The following is a 21,518-nucleotide window of genomic DNA, read 5'->3' on the forward strand; positions in this document are numbered from 1 at the left end:
GAAAGACCAGGTAACGATATTTGTTTTGAATAAAATAAAAATTTATAAGCAGATGGAGACTTATAAAACAAACTTAATGCAAATTGCTTTTCTTTCTGAGACCATGGTTTAAATTTACTGTGTGATACTTGCATATTAACCAGAGTTTTTGAGTTTTCTGATGGAAATGTTAGTAAGTTCATAAAATGTACAGATTTATTTTGACGGTTTTGTATTCTTGATATTATTAAATTTTTTTTCAATTTTGAAATTGTTACTCTTTTAAGTGCTATTGTTTTTTTCTGGCGAGCTACTGTTTGTTTCAATCTTAGTATTAGATCTGCGTCTGAAGTTGATTTTTGAAAAAGTTGTTTTGGTTTTAAAGCAGTAGTTAATGGCAAATTACTAACACTTTTAAAAAAAGAAGTAGTATTCGGTGATATTTCTGGAGTAGTAACATTAGATTGTGATGTACTATACTTTGTAGATTTTACTGGTGTTATTAGTCGAATTCTTTTAGTTGACTCACAAAATGAGGTTGTTCTTTTAATTTAAAAAACTTGATGAGGACTTGATGGAAATTTTGATGCTGCAGAATATGTTTTTATAGGTATACTAACTGGTATGTCACTGCTATCTATTTCTACGAATGGTTGAGGAAATGAACTTTTTTTTAATCTGCATTTGTTGTAACTAGTAAAGTTTTCGTCAAGAAAATGATGACCACAAATGTGCCGTTTGTACAATTCATCTTGGGTGAGATCTGCCAAATCACTATTACCTAAATATAATATAAAAAACAAAATATTGTATTATTACAATACACCTAATATGAAACTGAGACGTTTTTATCTATATGTATCAGTTTTAAGAACTTTAAAGACATATTTAATGAAAACATACTTAATATTGCAATGGGCAGGCCTGGATTAACATATTACTCATATTATTAAATAATTAATGTTACTTTTAAAGTAACTTTCTAACTTAAATATTTGGTTTGAATTAATGATAACTCTCTAACTTAACGGGGTGAATTGAATGTGTAATATTTTGTTTTGATCAAGGGCTGCTAATTGGTAGATTATACATTAATTGATATTTATTAGTTAAGTACTTACCACAATTTAAAATCCATTGCCTCGACAAATGTATATCTTTTGGAAAACGGTATAATTTAAGACCCGGTTCTAAACGAGCACTTTTTCCACATCGTACATACGCACACTTATTTCCACTTCGTGACATGTCGAAAAGTGATTTTATAAGACAAACTTATAAGTTATAACTTTTAAATTTTAACTTTAAACAGCGTTGAACGAACTGCGAACTGCGAAGTACCAACAAACAACATTGATTTGATATCAATGATATTAGTAATAACTAATAAGATAACAATAAATTGGAGATTACAAATGTTTATATGGCACGTCAGCGCATTCTGTTGTCAGGAATCCATTACTACTATAATTCTGGCTCCATTTGAGACATTATAAGCGTTTCCAATATTTATCATTGCGTGGGCTATCTATGTATATTTAATCAATGCTTATACGTTAATAAAATATTTGTAATGCGAGGGTTCACAACTTTTTTATAAACATCTGAAACACAGCTGCACCGGCTATTCATTTAATAAATAATACTTTTAGAACCCCTGGTTTACATGAAAACGGCCGCCTGGCGCGCGACGTTCACCCGCCTAGTTTCGCTGGCCGTACTATAAGTATAGAGACCGTGCAGTGGTATAGCTAGCGCTCCCAGTGGTAAATTTGCTTACTTTTACCGGGAAACAAATCACACACAAAATGTATTATATTAATAATATTGCATGTATTCCATTTGATTTATAAACATTTTGATAGATACTTTGCGTAATTTACTATATACTTTACGTGTAAACATTGTAGATAGGTATCTCAAGTTTAAAACTAAACCATTTATTTAGTTATTTTAATTTTCTTCATAATAAAATATATAAATATGAATAAAAAATCGAATAACAATTGTTGTGTTGTGAATTACAATAATACATACAAAAATACAACAAATATAAAATTTTATAATTTTCCAAATCGGGCACATGAGAAAAATACAAAAGACTGTTGGATTAAAGCAGTTAACAGAGTTGAGTAAGTAAATGAGAGTATTATAATTTATAATAAATTATTTTAAATAAAAATGTATAAAATTGTATATACATTTATAGTCACTTATCAAAGTATTTATTTGAATTATTTGTTACCTTATTAAAGTATTAATGGAAAACCTTGGATTCCAACAAAGAACAGTGTCATTTGTAGTGCTCATTTTGTTGGAAATAAGAAATTACTTGATCCAAGGAGTCCTTCATATATACCAATAATATTCCCAAAACTTTATAGAAAGAAATTGAATGACCCATTACAACAAAGTGCAAGATATGAACGAGCTATTAATCGTGGTGCCCTAGCTATTGAAAATCAATCAAACAATTCTGATGAAGTTGTAGGAGTCTTACCTCTTATAATAGATCAAAATAATATAAATACTTCAGTTAGTATATATACACAAGTAGCATTTGATGTGCCTGATGATAATTTTATATTTTCTTGTGATTTTGATGGTAATAATGTTAGCACTCAAGTATCAATTCCTAAATTATTTCATAATTTTACTAAACCTACTATGGTTGAAAAATCTTGTGGGTTAGATTTTGAACAATCAACATTTTGTTTTTCTAAAATTTCATTTCATGGGTATGATTCAATCGAGTCAGAAAATTCATTAAAAGACTTAACTGGCACAACTTTTCAAATATTTAACTTTTTTTTGAAACTTTTACCTCAAAGTAATAGATTAATTATAAGTCAGGAAAATACTCTTTTAATTTGTTTGATGAAATTAAAACTTGGACTAACATATTCATCTTTAAGCACATTTTTTTCTATTCACAGAACAACTGTTAGTAGGGTTTTTTCAGAGTGTTTACTATTTTTAAGTCAGAAATGTAAACATTTAATATTTTGGCCAAGTAAAAGTACAATAATGGAAACGTTACCAGAAGTTTTTAGAAAAAATTACCCAAATTGTAGGTGCATTATTGACTGCACAGAAATTCGGTCAGAACAGCCTAAAACTATGGAGCAGAGGGTTTGTATGTATTCACATTATAAAGGAGGATATACTATTAAAGTACTTGTTGCTATTACTACAAATGGAATGGTTAGCTTTTTGTCTAAATCGTATGGTGGTAAATCCAGTGACAGTTATATCACTAACGATTCTGGTTTTTTGAATAAACTTGAACCTGGAGACCAGGTCCTTGCAGATAAGGGGTTTCCAGGGATAAAATCAGGTATTGATGATCAAAATAGTATTCTTGTAATTCCTCCCATGCTCCATAATGGTAGATTTACCGAGGAAGAAGTTCTAAGTACTTATAATGTTGCTAGTGTAAGAATACATATTGAAAGGCTTTTTGCTAGGTTAAAAACATTTAATGTACTTAATAAAATTACATCTGATCTATTGGTATATATAGATAACATTTTATTTATGTGTTGTGTGTTAGTAAATTTAAGCAATCCAATAATAAAACAATAACACATTTATATAAAAACAATTTATTATTATTTCTTAATTAACAATGTTAAATAAATGTAAGTATCATATGACTTACTGATACTTATATAATATATATTTATCATATAAACCTCTTGCAATATGACTATTTATTTGATGTTACATAAGTTTGGTAAATAATATGAAAAATAAAATGTATCTAACTTAGGAATTAAGTTAGACAAGAATATTGGATCTTTTTTTATAACCAACAATTTATCCAATAAAATTGAAAATATAAAAGTGACAATCATTTAAACCTGTACAGTACATTAAAATTTGAATTTGTGTATAATACACATGGCTAGCTTTTAAAACAATTTCTCCGTTTGAAATTTTTAAATAAGACAAATTTGGTATTCCAGTACTTGGATCAATTATTGATTTTTTTTTGCAGGAACTAGGACATTTAATTTCTAATACTGAGATAATTTCTCCATTTTTCAAAATCAAACCATCAGGACTAACACAAATCCAAGGTTTAGATGAATGAATAATAAGTCCACTTTTAATTACATCAACATTGTATGAAGAAGAGAACAACGTAAATGCTTTGTTTTCAGTCTGTAATCCATATAAAACATTAGGTGCTCCTTTTCCTTTGATTTCCGTCTCATTTATTAAAGATATGGCCAATTTATTTTTACTTTTCTCAGATATAGATTTTAATGTTTTTATTTTATGAGCTTTTAAACTAGCTGAAATGCGAAATTTTCTGTATTCTAACCAAAAAATGTTTTGGGATTGGTTCAGTGTGATTAAAAATATGTTTAATTGTATCAGCATTAACAGAAATATGTGTAAAGAAAAAAATGTGTTCAACACAATTTAATGGAAATATAAAATAATTTGAAGCCTCATTATGAACTTGTTTCCTTATAAGATTAGATAAGTGTACAGCATTTTTTTCAATTTTTAATTGTTCAACAATCGTATCAATTATATTAAGCAATGTGTTGGAGCATATTCTATCAATTTCAGTTCGTTCTTCTTCATAAATATTTCTAGATACAGAGCATGGTATTGAAAGTATATTATGATCCTGAATGAGTATTTTATGATTTATTGCAGGTACATCAGTATTCAAACGTTTTTGTGGAAAAAGTTCTGAAATTGTTTTCCCCTTCTTATATAAATTTTCACTAACTTTTGAGGGCTTTCCCCAAACCTGAGGCTCGTTTGTTTTGGAGGTCCCCTCTTCATTATTAATATAAATCATTACAGCTGCTATATGCTTACAGCAAGATCCAGCCCCAGCTGCACATTGACAATAAGCATTTTTAACATTTCTTAAACCATCTAACTATTAAAATATTAAACAAATATTATAAAATCTACTACTAATAAAAAATTCTACCAAAAAAATCTTATTTAAATTACCTCAAGTTTCACTTTATAAGGCTCTAAAGTAACACTTGTTTGTCTAACAACTGAACCAGTTATTACACTTAACCCATCAATAAGCTTCAGTTCCTGAACTCCAAACACATGATTACTGTCATATAACATTTTACCCTTATTATTTTTATATGAAAAGTGTGGTTTAATATTTTGAAACCCTTACTTTATTATTAAATTTGCCATTGTTGTAAAATAAATTTGTGCATAACAATTATTATAAAAAAAAACTCGTTGCTAAAGGTAATAGCTAAGCTAATAAAAGTACGTTTTAATATATTATCTAATCATAATATATTAATCAAATTTGAAATGTCAACAATCTCCTTAATCAATGTGACTATCAAATTATTATATTTATAAAAATACAATGTTTATTGATTAATTAATTATTATTGTATTTATGGTTGTATAATTTGTATTACGGCCTAATAGAATGTATACAAATAATAACAACATTGTCCCGGAATTAGTATTCATATTGTCCACCAGAGCGCGATGTTTCCCGACGTATGCACGGTCTCTATATATAATATAATAATTAGAGTTAGGATGTTGATGACTTTTGCATTTTTTTTTCTTTTATTTTGTACAATTCTATCCTTGCTAAAAATTTGTTTCATGCTCCCTTGATGCAGAATATTCTAATTCTATTTTGCATTTTTTTGCATTTTTTGCATTTTTAGCTATAAATGCATTTTTTTTGTTTTTTAACGTCATTTTTTTTAACATTTTAAGTCATTTTTTCATCTTTTAGGGTTTTTTGTACTTTTTATACAATGTGAGGCATTTTTCACAAATTATAGATTTTAGGACAAATGTTACACAAAATATGTTACGCAAATATTTTTAATATAATTTTTTTTATTTATATTTTACTTTTTAATTTATTTTTTATATTGAAATTTATTTATAAATTATTTAAATGCTTCTACTATTACACCCATTATTATACCCATATCTCTAATAAAAATTGTTATTTATAAATAAGTTTTTTCACTTACTTAATTAGTATTTTAGATAAATTTTAAGGTCATTTTTGTGTGTTTTTTAGGTCATTTTTGTGTGTTTTTTAGGTCATCAACATCCTAACTCTAATAATAATCTATCTTTAATCTATTTTAAAAATGAATAATTGAATACTATTGTGTAATTTAATGTCCGTGTAAAGTATATAAATATAATATATTTTGACATCATCAATCGAGCAATATAAAATTAAACGTGAGATCAAAAATCATTTTTAACATTTGAAAAATATTTTATGAGTAGTAGTGTAAGACAGGATATCAAAACGAAAACATCAATTAATAACGATCGAATTAAATGAGAAAAAAAATGCAAAAAATCCAATAGGCACAGTTACATATGGGGCCGCCCGAATTTCGCCGAAACAGGAATCGAACCTGCCTACCTAACGTCGGGGAACCTATCCCAACACCTATCGACTACAGTTTGAGTTGTAAACCACGACCGAATCTCGAGCACTTAAACCGTTTTAGAGATGCGACGAATACCATAGTATACGTCGTTTAAGCGATACGATTTTTACGATTCGAGTGTAGAAACCGTAAATCGCACGTTTATCGTCGTTTAGAGCGTTTCCGACGTATTCATTACATTATTTAATCGTGTACGTCTTAACGACGTACCGAGTTTATTATTACATACACACATCTCGATATCGCCCCAAACGTACGCGATCAAAGGCATTACAACGACCGGAGAGCAACGATTTTGCGATGTTTTTGTATAATACATATAAGGATCTCTGGTCATATCTGACGTACGTCATCGACGGTGCACACGTTTCTTTTTTATACACATAATCGTATTTTATACGCTGTCGAGACGATGAGGTCGCGGAGGCGTCCGAGGGCGGAGACACCGAAAACAAAAAAACGCGTATTCGACAGGGATAAACGATTTATCGTATAGTAAAAAAAAAAAAATAAAAACGATAGTACATACGTGACGACACGATAAACGACCGGAGAACGGGTTTTCCGGACGCGAACGGAATTCGGGGACGCGCGACTCGCGAGAGACGCGTTCCGCGCGATCGGAAAACGCACGGACGCGAAAAAGGCGAAACCGATTCGGGCGGAGAGAAAAACCGGTGGAACACGGGCGACATCTAACCAGACGACAGAGGACCGAATCCGAACGAAAAACGCGCGCGGACGGGACGAAAAAAACCTGCTCGGGGCTACGGCGGAGAGAACGCGACGGAAAGAGGTCTCCGAAGGCCGGAAAAACGGGCGAAAAGCGGAAAAAACGGTATAAGAAAAACAAATAATAAAGACGGCGGCGGGAGATAACGATAACGATAACGGCGCGCGCGAGAGATATCAGATAAGAAAGACGATAAGAAAAAATTTTAATTTTCCGATTGGCCAGTACACTAAACCAGAGCACTCTGTCGAAAAAACCCAGGAAGCTCGTTTTGGTTTTATATTATAAGAAGAAGATATAAATGAGTAAATTACGATAACAATATTAATATGTGTTTTGTTGTTGAACGTGCCGCAGCCCGCAGTTGTGTCTGCGAGCCGACCATTATCTGTATTCTATGGGGCTGACCATACCACATCTATTTTTAGTATCCAAATAGGCGATGATTATTGCGCGCGCATGAGTAATTCTACTTATTTAAAGGTGTGATTCCTTAGGACGCGACTGTAGACGCGCGTCTCGTGCGTCTGACGCAGTGCGACCGAAATTTCGGCCGCGCGGTACTGGTTTTGCCATTTTCATATTGTTTAGTTTTCTTACACCGCCGCAGCCGCGCGCGACAATCGCATGCGACTGACGACGCGCGACTGCGACCGCTCCGGAGGCAGTCAAAACGCACCAGCCGCGCGACTGATGACCACTCAACTTTTTTTTCAATATTGTACGTTTTGCAATTTTTTTTAAAAAAAATGTCTTCGAAAATGTCATTTTCTTTAGAAGAAGACACAGTTTTAGCTGAATGTGTAAGTCAACATCCATACTTGTTCGACTTAAAACACCCAGAATATAAAGACCAACAGGTGAGGGAAAATGTTTGGAAGGAGATATCATCTGTTTTAAAAACAAAAAGTGGTAAGTGGTATTTTTTAAATTTTTTTTTTGCTAAATCAATTTATAATATATCTGTTATAATATAAATGTATTAATTAAAATAGGTAAATTGATTAAGCTTAAGCAGTAGGTATAAAATAATAATAATCATTTAATATCAATTAGTGAATAAAATAATGCCATTAAGAGGGCGTCACAGTAAAGCTAGAAACACACTACTGTCACGTCACGTGAAATCACGTTGGCGTGTCACGACCGTGATCATCCGTGATATTACGTTTAGAAATACACTACTGTCACAAACTCGTGTCATGACATCATCACCATTTCGCAGTACCTATATTTAAACAGTTGGCACTGTATATTTGATACGAACACTTGTCAGTTTATATTTTAACTATGGAAAGTTCGAGTTCATCAGATTCATCAGATTTGGAAACTGTTGCTGCTTTTGTGGTCCTCGATGAAGACGAGAGAAACAAAAGGTCGACAAGAACATGGGTCCATGATATAAATACAAAAAGAGAAGAGTTGGGTGAGTTTCGAAGGCTAGTTCAAGAGCTAAGAAACGATTCGAAACGTTTCCATATGTATTTTAGAATGACAATAGAACAATTTGATTACATACATGAACTTATTAAAAGTGATATATTCAAACGAAACACTCAACTTCGAAAAGCCATAACTACTGAAGAAAGATTAGCTGTTTGTTTAAGGTATGTAGAAAAAAATTATACCCTATACCTTATAGATATAGATATTTTTAAAAATCAAAATAATTTTTTAGTTAAACTTTTTTTAAATATAAAAAGAAAATTCAAAATACTTTTTTAATTAATCCTGTTTAAAATACAAAAAAAAAATCAAAATACTATTTTTGAATTACTTAAAAATATATTATTATTTTCACTCGTATTCTTGTGAAGGAAGAGACACCATTTCGAGTAATGATTGCCTTTGATGCTGTGCTGAAGTATTTGAATGTTCTCCACTAGAGTTATAAGAGTTTGATGTAGTAGGTTGTATTGTACTTGATTCCGATGATATGGATGAAGCAGATTGTTGTTGTGGGTAACAGGAATAACCAGGAGTGCCAAAATATGATTGTTCGTTAGATCTTATTTCAGCAGATAATACGGAATTGCTCAATCCAAGTTTGATTCTCGATTGTTCAATTTTTGGAAGTTGTTTGGTCATTTTTGACATACTTAAAAAGAACATATCTGTGTCGTCTAAATTTTGTAAAAAGTCAGTTTTAAACGAGTCTGAGTCTGAACGTACACTTTTTTCTTCAAATCGCCGTTTTTTTAAAGCCGAATTTTCCTTTAAAATGTCAACCATTTGTTGAACTGGAGTTATAGGTTGAGATTTTTGTTTTTTGGTTTTTTTTATGGCTTCGTAATGGTTTTCCATTGGCTCTACATCGTGAGTTACTTTATCAATAGCCTGGAAATTTCGTCCAACTTCCACATCCACATTACCACAGTTTTCTGATGGACTTGGTGTATCATTTTCTTCAAATTCGTCTGAAAAATCACCTGAATCAGCCACTACATCGATAGAAGCTTGAGACTCGTTCAAGTTTCCATGTGTCCTTAAATAAACATTTTATTGAAATATAAAAATAGATACAGAATAATATTATGATATTATGATATAAATACAGTATATTATAATACGTAATTATTACAATTATTGTGGGTTCGTTATTGTGTGTTTTTAATTATTGATTTTTTAGAACTACTTTTTATTCCGTAAAATTTAGGTATATAGATAAAAATAATTATACTCATATAATATATTTATACTCACTTTCTATTTTCTAGAAATGGTATGATAAACGACATTTGATTTTCGTATTTCCAAAAAGTTTTTTTTTTGGAAGCCATACCGCTTTTGGTATTTTCACGGCGCCTATTTTTTGCATTAATGAAACATCTTCTTAATTTATCCCACCGTAGTTTGGCTTCACTTCCTGTAAAAAGTTGAGGATTTTTTTTATGAACTGGGCACTGCTGAAATCACTACTACATTAATAGTTAATAGTTTAGAATTATAATTTATTCACATTAAAAGAAATACATTGATTTTTATTTTACGAAGTATTCAACATTTCAAAGAGATATTAAATTATTATTTTTCTTCGAAGTTGGTTTCCTAACTTACTTATACATATTTTTTTTCAAGTGGATGTGACTAGATTATTTATATTTTTCAGATTTCTAGCCACAGGAAATTCATTTAGAAGCATTGGCTTCAGTTATAGATTAGGATTTAGTACTGTTCGTGAAATCGTTAAAGACGTTTGACAAGCAATATGGAAGAGACTAGGACCAATTACAATGCCAGAACCGACGGAAGAAATGTGGAAAACTATTGCCTCAAGATACAAAGAAATGTGGAATTTTCCGAACTGCATTGGTGCTATTGACGGCAAGCACATTAATATTCAGTGTCCGATCAATGCTGGATCTACATATTATAATTATAAAGGCAGTTATTCAATTGTACTTCTAGCTTTAGTTGATGCTGATTATAAATTCATTGCGATTGACGTGGGAGCGTATGGAAGAAACAGCGATGGCGGTATTTTGTCTAAATCAATAATTGGAAAAAAACTACAAAGTAAGACGTTCAATATTCCAGAACCAGCCTCCATAATACAAAATGGACAACCACAGCCATATGTCATTGTTGGCGACGAAGCGTTTCCATTGAAAACCTACCTACTTCGTCCGTATAGTAGAAGTTATTTACGGGAAAACGAGCCCAACAAAGTATTTAACTACAGATTGTCACGGGCCAGACGTGTGGTGGAGAATGCTTTTGGGATCCTAGCTGCACGCTGGAGATGTTTTCGAGGGCCCTTAGAAATTCAACCAGAACTTGTTGATCAAGTTGTACTCGCATCATGCTGCCTTCATAATATGTTGTGTGCAGATAATGCGTTTGAACCAGACACTGAATCACTTCAACTTCCAGAATCAGCTCTATTAAATGTAGATTCTTTAAGAAGAAATAGCACGTGCGAAGCATTTCAAGTACGAGACTATTTTAAAGAATATTTTAATTCAAATGTTGGTAGTTTAGTTTGGCAAATTGAGAGTGTTCGTAAGGGAAAAAATCAAACTTAATTAAAAATTATTATTATTTATATTGTGAGTCGACACTCACAGGCGATAAGCAGTACTGTCCCACCTCATCGTTATTTATATACGTGTGTATGGTTCAAAGATATGGCGTAGAAAATGGTATTATTTAAATATTATTGTGTTGTAACATTATAAAGTAAAATTATATCGCTATAATATTATTAGTAATAATTATGATATCGAATTATCATGGAAATACCAAACCAAAGGAACGAGAAATAAAGTAAAAATAACGCATACAAATAATTACAGTGTCATATTTTGAAGTGTTGTAGTGGGACAGTAAAAACATGTATTCTCATATGAAACTATTAAAATTATTACTGTTACATATATTATATACTGTTATATACAGTAGGTACAGTGTTTATTTTAACGATTTATATTATATTATTTTGTTAGAATTTTGAATTTAGAAAGTTTTGCTTAGAAAATGAAACTTACCTGATATTTTTAGTTCTTGACCAATTTCTTCCCATGCATTTTTCCGAATATGTTGATCTCGGTAATCAGATGACCCATGGTCATATAGAACATTATGTTCCCTAACTTTTTCTATAAGCATTTCTTCCATTTTTGAATTTTGAATTTAGAACAAAATAATAGTATGAAACACTAGTTTACGTGTTGTCACGTGAGTCATAAATGTGCAAACTTTCAGAAAATAGAGACGTGATTTCACGCGTGAGTTTGGTAACGTGACGTGATAAGCATGACGTGATAACAGTGTGTTTCTGATGAATTAAAATAACATGTAAAATGGCGCTCCGCACTTTTTCCCTGTCACGTGAACTCACATGACAATGTGTGATTAAACGTGACGTGACAGTAGTGTGTTTCTAGCTTAAAAGTGAAACGTATACAATGCTCAAGAGATGCCGTTGAATTTCATATCGCCGCCGTCGTGGTAGGCCGTAACCACGCCCATCGTGTATGCGACGGGGTCCGCGTGTTGTTATTGCGGGAGAGGTACATTATTATTTCACAGACTGTCGTTTAGAACGTTTCGCGTCAAACGTCATTACAGGCCGTTACGTAAATTGTCGCCCATGAATTCTATACGGTGCGCTGACTCGCTACTGGCTAGCAAGTCACAAACCTATTTTTTAATTAAAGCTCCTGTTTGCTTAAAAATATTAACCAATAAATTAAGCATACAAATTATCATACACCAGAACTCGATTTATATTTCTAACCCAATTACTTTTTAAAATACATGTAAAATAATAATTTCATTACGATTAAATAGATTTTTTAGTAAAAGTGTTACGTATTTTACGTTGTAACTTATAAATGACATGAAGCAATTTTTGTTCGATAATTTAATTTTTATTTATTAATAACATTTTAAATAGTTCTGATTAGTAAATATTGATGTATTTACTTATTTTAATTTTAAACATAATACCTACATAAAATATGAAGTTGATTGTTGTACATAATATTTATTAAATAAATACCTACTGTAATAATATAATTATTTATATTATTGCAATTGCAGTACCTATACGTAAAAAAAACAATATGTATAAACTAAACATTTTTATTGTTCATATAATATATATAAATTGAAATTAAATTATGTAGGTACTTACAAATGTACAGAACACATTTATTTATACATAATAATTAATTAAAACACAACATTTGGATTAATGACAATTTATAATAATTTATAACTTAAATTAATGCTAGCGTTCATATAGATAATGGCAGGCTTTATTGTAAGGATATTTTCCAACTGCACAAATAAAATATATGTTACAGTAATAAGTAAGGGGCTCCACACTAAATACAATATTTAAATTATATAAAAAAAAAAAACTACACGAAAAATTGTCAAACTAATTTTATTATGAGTTATTTAGTAAACAATTAGTTATTAAATATAATAATAATAATATTTTTAAACATATTTATAGATGAAAATTATTTTTTTTAAATTGTCTGTTTTTGGAATGCGTTTCCGCTTTATTATTTTCAATATCTTGTAAATCCCTTTTTAGACCTTGAGTTTTAGTTGCTTCTGCGAACACTCCTTTGAACCAACTTTGTTCGCATGCCTTAGGAGTCTCTTTTACTCGGCGATTTGTTTCGTTAATCCACGATAAAACGGCATCTCTTGGGTCCCATAAGGATAAAGGTGGCATATTGAAATGAACAAATAAATATTCATTCTCCGACTCAACGAGCAAATTTTGTCTATCAGCAGATTTTAAAATGTTACTTGTGCTGATGAGACGCTCTACATCTGCACTATGTGGTTTAGCAGCGAGAACTCGAAAAAAAATAGTTAGTATGGTGTTAAATGATCCAGATTTAGAGAAATGTTCAACAAAAGAGGCCATAGACATTTTACGTAGGTTGTCGATGTTGCTAATTTCTTGAATTTCTTCATATTCAAATACAAAATTTGATAAGTCTAAATCCCTTCCAATCAACTTATGTACCTTTTTTAATTGGTCTCTTGTCAATGTGCCTAAACTAATAAATGGCTTAAGAATTTGTACTAATTCATCATTAATGTCAATTCGGTCTAATAAAAAATTAGTTAAACTCTCCACCAATTCATTACAAACAGAAGTGACATTTCGTGAATCTGTAACAAATAAATGATGTTGGGTTCTTCTCTTTCTAAGGATATCAGCACCAGTTAACTGAATACCTTTTATTTTATTTTCATTCAATTGAGCTTCAAGTGTATTCACCCATCCACCAAGTAAATTATTTGTACATAATGTTCTAAGCTGTTTAACAACAAACTCTGTCTCTTTCGTCAAATCTAAGATAGTTATAAAATCACTTTGTATTGTTTGTTGGTATCGACTGAAAATGAGTAAAGTATCTGCTAAAAAGCATAATAAACGCAAATTATCAATGTTGGTAAAAAATTTTAAAAAACCTTTTGATTCTCTTTCTTTAGAGGTTTGAAAAAATAGAACAAGAGCATGCCAAGATACAAGAACAGAATTTACAAGTGAAAACGAAAATTCAGTCCAGCGTACCTGAAAAAATTTCGGAATTCTTAAGAGCTTGCAATTGTTTACTTTGGCAATATTCTCAAGTTCTCTTGATCGGAGAGCTGATGTGTGGAAAAATGTAGATAAACTTGTTAATGTTAAAACTAAATGCTGTACTTCGGAAACTAAATAACTTGTATCTTTCCATGCTAAGTTGGATCTATGAGCAGCACACCAAATTGTAATTAATGGAATACTATTTTCTTCCAATGATCTATATTTTTGTTTAAATAATGTCCAAAGTCCTCCACGTTCACCAGTATTTACAGAAGCTCCATCCGTCGCAATTGATGAAATATTATTAAAAACATATTCAGTCGCTTCAGCACCAATCGTGTTAATAGATGCGACTTCAATTGCATCTAAGATTCCTTGAGCCCCACGTTTAGAAACTAGTCCAGCCCCAAGAAATAATTTATCTTCTTTTCCAGACTTGTCAATAACTTTTATTAATATATATATTTTGTCTATTTGAGATCTATCCACTGAACCATCACATCTTAATGATATAGTCAAAACATTTTTCATTAGTTTCAAAGAAAACTGTTTCCTATAACTTGTAACTATAGTTTTTAATAAATCTTTGTGAGTGGCAGGAGTCAAGTATTGAAAATCGTAAGTATCAAAGTTGTTTACTTCATTAATATGATTAAACTTGAATGATGAAGATAGTTCGCCAGTTATTACCCTCATTGGATAAGTATGAGCACTTAAAGTTAATTTTTTCGCATCACCATGTACATAAATCATTAAAGATCCTATTCTATTAGCAAGTTTTTCTTTCGATTTAATTACCATTTTGCCAAAAGTAGTTGATTTTGCGACTTCAGGTATTGACATTTTGCTTATTTTGAATGCTTTTAAGCATTCGTTGTGGTAATCCTGTTTAAGATGTTCATCAATAGTTACAGTTCTATACTGGGCACCTAAGTCCTGGCAGATCTTTGGAACTTGAGTTTTTTAGAAAACATTTTGACAAGTTCTGGGAATTTGTGACATATTATACATCTAACAAAATGTTTACCTCCTCTGTGCATATGGTAAAATGTTTTGGAAAGTTTAGGCTTTTCGGTTATAATCATAAAGGGATTTGAAAAACCGCTATTTTGGGTTGATTCAATCGATGAAGAAAAATCACGAGATGTTGTGGTGGTTGTTATAGTTTCTGTGATTGTTACATGACTTTCTGATGAAGAAGTTTTTGTGTTAGTACTATGAGATTTTATTGATTCTGATAAAGCAGATGATGAATCCAAAGACGCAGAAGGTGCCATTATTGGTTTCACTAACCAATTATTCAAAAAATTTGATGTCATATTTATTTTTTATATTATAAAATATGAATAACCTAGACAAAAAATTTAAATTTGTAGGAAATAGTTGTTCAAAAGACAAAGACAAATGAATTTCAATAAAAAATATGTAATAAAATATACAAGTTGATGAATTCAATACCAATTTCTACATTAAAATATTTAATATTTTTTATTTAATTAATTTGTTTATAATATTATCTAAGGTTTAATAATAAATTTTGCAAATGCAGTGATGCATCATTCACACAGTCATTTGTACAATTGTACACGAGCCATCACAAATTAAAAATAACAATAATATAACTTTATAGCAGGGGTGGCGAACCTTTTTTGGGTCAAGTGCCAAAATTTAAAATCAAGTTTTTTGAAATATGCCCGCGTGCCAAAAAAAAAAAAATTTTTTCTAGGTAAGATGAAAAGAAAAAAGCATGTAATAATTACACCCATTTTATTAGGTATATAATTTAATAAATAAATAGTATATATGTAAAGTTTTATTTCATTTATTAATGTGATTTCTGTTGTTGTTTTTTAGAAGATAACATTTTAATATCTGGAGTATAGTTGGTAGTTTTCAGTGAAACACAAGCAGCACTAGTTTCATCGATTAATGTATTTCTCTGCTTCGTTTTTATTAAATTCATTATGGAGAATAAACTTTCACAAGCATAAGTTGACGAAAAAATTGATAGGATAGATCGAGCAACTTTTTTTAATGTATTAAATGTGTTTGGAAGCGAGTTCCAGACTTTAAGAATTTCATTATCTGCATTTTTTACCGCATTTGCTTGAAGACGGTTGATTTCTATTTCTTCGATTAGTTGTCTCAAGTCAATAAATTTTTGTTTCCACGTATTACAGGATTGAAGATCCTGATTAACTCAAATTCAAATGTATCTATATTCATCCATTCAAAATAATGTAAATCTAATTCATCGAAATTGCAAGTATCAGGGCATTTGAGGAACTTAATATTACACTCAAACTTTTTAAAATCTATAAACCTGTTATTGAACTGCTGAATTGTTTCCTTTATGATACTTAAAATTTTTTTTATATTTTCATCTAATTTAGGAGTCTCGTTGATTTCAATTTCACTCAAGAATTTGTTTAAATGTTGAAAATATTTAAATTTATGATTTTCTATATCACGTATAAATACATTTAATTTTGTTTCAAAGCTTTTTATTAAACTAAACATGAACTCTAAATTTTTTCCGGTACCTTGCAATTTTAAATTGAGTTCATTTAAATGCAAACAAAAATCAGTAAAAAACATTAAATTGCACAACCAATTTATATCTGTTAATTCAGTATAATTTTTTTGGTTTTCACTCAAAAATAAACGAATTTCGTGTAAACATTCTACAAATCGTTCTAAAAGGTTGCCTCTACTAAGCCAACGAACATTATTGTACATCACGAGTCCTTTATGAATAGAATTTACTTCTTCTAATAATAAACTGAATTGCCTTTTATTTAATGCTCGGGCGTTTATAAAGTTTACAATTTTTGTTACAAGCTTTAAAATATTTTCATACTGCAATAGTCCATCCTTAGCACACAACGCTTCCTGATGAATTATACAATGAAAACCAATTAAAGGATGTCCAATTTTCTTTAAAAAAAGGTTAACAAAACCACGGTCTTTTCCAATCATACAAGGGGCGCCATCGGTAGTTACTGATATAATTTTAGATAAATTTAATCCAATATCTTCAAGGACATTTACAACAACTTCACATATATTTTCACCAGTAGTTTTAGCTGGTATAGATGCTAATTTTATAAGTTCTTCACGAACTTCATCGTTAATACAGAAACGAGAAATTATTGAAAGACGCGCAGACGATGTTATATCTGTACTCTCATCGATGCAAATAGAAAAAAATGAACTTTGATTTAAATCGTGTATTAATTGATTTTCAATATTAGAATTCATACTTAGTATTCTCTCTTTAATAGTATTTCTACTGATTGACAAGTCTTTAATACGTTGTATAATTGCATCTTTATTATCAAAGTCTTGAAAAAGGTTATCAGCGCAATCTAACCAAGACATTTTAATAAAATTTCCATCACTAAACGGTTTTCCCCGAATAGCGATAGACTTTGCAACATCAAAACTGGCAGACACTAAATTATCAGATTTTTTAACAAATTTAATTAATTTATCACTCTGTGTATCTTTATTTGATAGTGTACGTGAAATAAAACATTTTAGTTCATCGGCAGATTTTGTTAATAGTGTTTTATGAATAGTTTCAAAATGACGTTTGACAGATGAAGTCCGACATACAACACTTTCTGAACACAGTACACATAACGCTTTATTATTTTTGAATATCATACCATATTTGAATGTCCACCATTCTTGAAAGTTTCGACTCGTTGATTCTTCAGAACATTTCATTTTTTTTTAAAGTGACATATTAATAAAATACTCGTATTTATTTATCAATAATCACGATAGTTGACGACGGCCGACGGGTAACTAAATTAAAAGTTCGTTTGAACGGCTGACAAAGTGCAATTGTTGTTATCGCAACCGGTCGCGGTATCGGTAAATTTAAAATAAACTTCGTAATCGAATGTTGGGTACTTTGTACTTCTATCGTAGCGATATGAGTACAAAAACCATAAATATTATTTATTATAACATTTATAAACACATTTTATTACAAACTTATAAATTTGATTGTTAAAATTTCTCATAATAAAGTTTTAAAATATAATTTTTTTTTTAAGATAAATAATATTTGCGTGCCACTGAAATTTGGTCAACGTGCCACTTCTGGCACGCGTGCCATAGGTTCGCCACCCCTGCTTTATAGCATATCGATGGCTTAGTGCACACTAGTTATAACTTATAAGTCACAAAATTGAAATTGTACAGGAAAGCTATTTTAAATATTAACTTTTTAAAACCCGTTTAACTTAAATAATATTTAATCTATTTGTTTTTTCTATATTTATATTTACTTAATAATATATGTACTATGTAGTTACCTTTTAATACATAAGTTTAATTCATATAACATGTATAAATGTATTTATTTATTTTAACGACGTTTTTTTTAAAAAAATATGCGAACTTGGTAACTATGTGAAAAAATAAATTTGGATAGACATGGACTTAAAATATTAAATGGACATACAACAATTACTTTTTATAAAGAAATTATTATATTTTCTTTTCATTAAACCTTAAAAATTAAAAAGTCCTATAACTAAAATATTTTTACTGCTCTCATATAATATGTCCGGACCTAGCATGTAAGCAGTTAATAAATTGGGCAATACAAATCAAATTCATGTTAAGTACGGATATATAACAAGTGTGCATTTAAATAGCAGTACAAGTACAAAATTTAAGGACTTATCATTAAGAGTCAAGGACTTAATACATTAGAGCAAAAATAAATATAGCTACCTGCCATTTATGATAAATGAAAATATTAAATATTACATGAATAATTAATTAATGGTTATATAATACAAACATCTTGTAAAGAACGAAGAGAATTCAATTTTCTATCGATTAGTATCAAAAAGTGTTTTTCGGAAAATATTAACTTTTAACAAGTTTGCATTAAGCCATCGATATAAGAGTAGGTATCTAATTATTAATATTAATTAATAATTTTACCTTAATCCGATGATGACAAGCCCGTGAATAATGCAAAGTAAATCAAAAAAATAAAAGCATGTATGGTAACACACGTACAGTTTCAAGAAATAAAATGTTAAGTCGTAGATAATCGGCAACGATCGGTGATAATGAGATATTATTAATAATTATATTTTTTTTTTATATTATAAAATTATAATATAAATAGTAAACAAAAATATTCAAAACTGGACGCGCCTGCTGTCAATATCTATTTTTAACACGTTCAACGCCGATAGCGAGCGCGTAGTTGTCAATCGTCATTCGATGTCGGGTTTAACTGATTTTACGTACTACATAATACATGCATTATTTAAATGATTTTGGCAAAATAATTTTTGTTGTATTTCTCAAGTGCACATATATTATTCGCTAAGCCAACTGCACATTGTATATTTCCTAATGCACAAGTAGTGTCCTACTGCACCTTACAATAAAGCCTGGATAATGGATAACTGACTTACTATAATATTATATTACACCTATACTTTAATTTTAAAAATGTCAATATGTACGTGAAATTATCTATATAAAATTTGCATAGTTATGTGTACAATAATAAAATGTAATATAATACATAACATTATACAATTAACATTTTATGTATTTATTTTGCGTTTTAATAAAAAAAAAATCATCTGCAACAATATTTATAGTTCCATATAAAATTAATTTTTATAGAAACTAAATAATTTAATATATTAATAAATACTTATGATACAAATATTTTTAAATAAAAATGGGTACAAATATTTTTTAATTTTTTAATTTTGATGGTTTTAAACCATTTCAAACGGAAGATTTGGATAAATATTGGTTTTATTATTATAACGCCGAACATTTTTTCTTTCCAAAGAGCCATCATCAAACTCTTGATTTTTATTGTATTTTTGTTTATGAGACCGGAGTATTAAGTTATGGGTAGAGGTCGGATTTTTATGATTTTACATATTCGTTTCTAGTCTATGCAGTTAAATGGGAGTGAGAAATCTTTACGATTCATGAAACACAGAATTCACAGGAAAAAATTTATTTTGCATAAAAAAGCATATTTTAGGGGTTAGAGAATATTTAATACGTAAGAGAATATTTGAGAATATTTTTCTAAAATTGGCATATAATTAACATATTTCACGTATATCAGCACTTTGATAAATACAATGTTCACTAAATGATTTATTTCTGGGTTTTAATAAAAATTAATCTCCATGTATTCCTTATCGATTGCGATAGCACATCGGTTATTTCGTTAGCTGTCACGACTATTCTCATCGTCTACTAGTCGTCCGTCGCATCGCGTCGAGTGTTGATATCTGAGTGTTATATACATAATATTTTCTTTCCACTCGTCTCATATTACTATAACTGTCTATAACATACAAATATGCCGAAAACTTCAAGCAGTTTAAAAAGTTTATTTGCTCAATGGATTTCGTCGTACAATAACCAACAAACGATTTTCACGACAGATGGTGCAACAATTTTTTGTCAAGTTTGTGACAAAAATATTCCTTGCACCAAAAAGTCACAGGTAACACAACATGTACATACTAATGTCCACATAAATGGTTTAAAACGTAAATTAAATACTTCATCAAAACAATTATTTTTATCAGAAGCTACTCCCAATGAAAATAAAAATGATTTTAACAAAGATTTGTGTCTAGCCTTAGTAGCAGCTAATATACCTTGGTATAAAATGCAAGTTCCTCAATTTCGTACATTTTTAGAGAAATACACTGGCAAACATATACCAGATGAAAGTGCGTTACGTAAAAATTATCTCGAGCCGTGCTACTATAATACTTTAACAAAAATCAAAAATGAAATTGGTGAAAATAATATTTGGATTGCTGTAGATGAAACTACAGATACAAACGGTCGTTATGTTGCAAATTTACTGGTGGGAATATTAAAATCAAATACTCCGACTCGCCCATTTCTCCTGACATGCAAAGTTTTGGAAAAAACTAATCATTCCACTGTTGCTCGGTTTATCAATGATGGACTAAAATTATTATGGCCGTTGGGTGGAAATGACGAAAAAGTGTTGTTAATGTTATCGGATGCAGCTCATACATGACAAAAACCGGTGATACACTAAAAGTTTTCTACCCAAATTTAATTCACGTTACGTGTGTAGCTCACATGATGAACAGGGTTGCAGAGAAAGTCAGAGAAATGTTTCCAAATGTGAACACATTAATCAGTAATCTAAAAAAAGTATTTTTAAAAGCGCCATATCATGTCCAGGTGTACAAAGAAATATTACCCAATGTGCTATTACCTCCAGAACCCGTATTAACTAGGTGGG

At 30.0% G+C, this 21,518-nt stretch overlaps 2 protein-coding genes across 2 annotated transcripts; both read left to right on the forward strand.

The window, feature by feature from the left end:
* The first annotated feature begins 2,062 nt into the window (after window positions 1-2,062).
* Window positions 2,063-4,075, forward strand: LOC112592822. The gene is made up of 3 exons (XM_025336967.1): window positions 2,063-2,115; window positions 2,235-3,492; window positions 3,980-4,075. Exons 1-3 carry the CDS (start codon window positions 2,063-2,065, stop codon window positions 4,073-4,075), a joined length of 1,407 nt encoding a protein of 468 aa, XP_025192752.1.
* A 6,313-nt stretch (window positions 4,076-10,388) lies between these two features.
* On the forward strand, window positions 10,389-11,180 carry LOC112592823 (protein ALP1-like). The gene has a single exon (XM_025336968.1). It carries the CDS (start codon window positions 10,389-10,391, stop codon window positions 11,178-11,180), a length of 792 nt encoding a protein of 263 aa, XP_025192753.1.
* The last annotated feature ends 10,338 nt before the right edge of the window (window positions 11,181-21,518 follow it).

Source organism: Melanaphis sacchari, unplaced genomic scaffold, assembly GCF_002803265.2.
Source record: "Melanaphis sacchari strain LSU unplaced genomic scaffold, SCAv2.0 Contig1961_pilon_pilon, whole genome shotgun sequence".
NCBI classification, from domain to species: domain Eukaryota; kingdom Metazoa; phylum Arthropoda; class Insecta; order Hemiptera; family Aphididae; genus Melanaphis; species Melanaphis sacchari.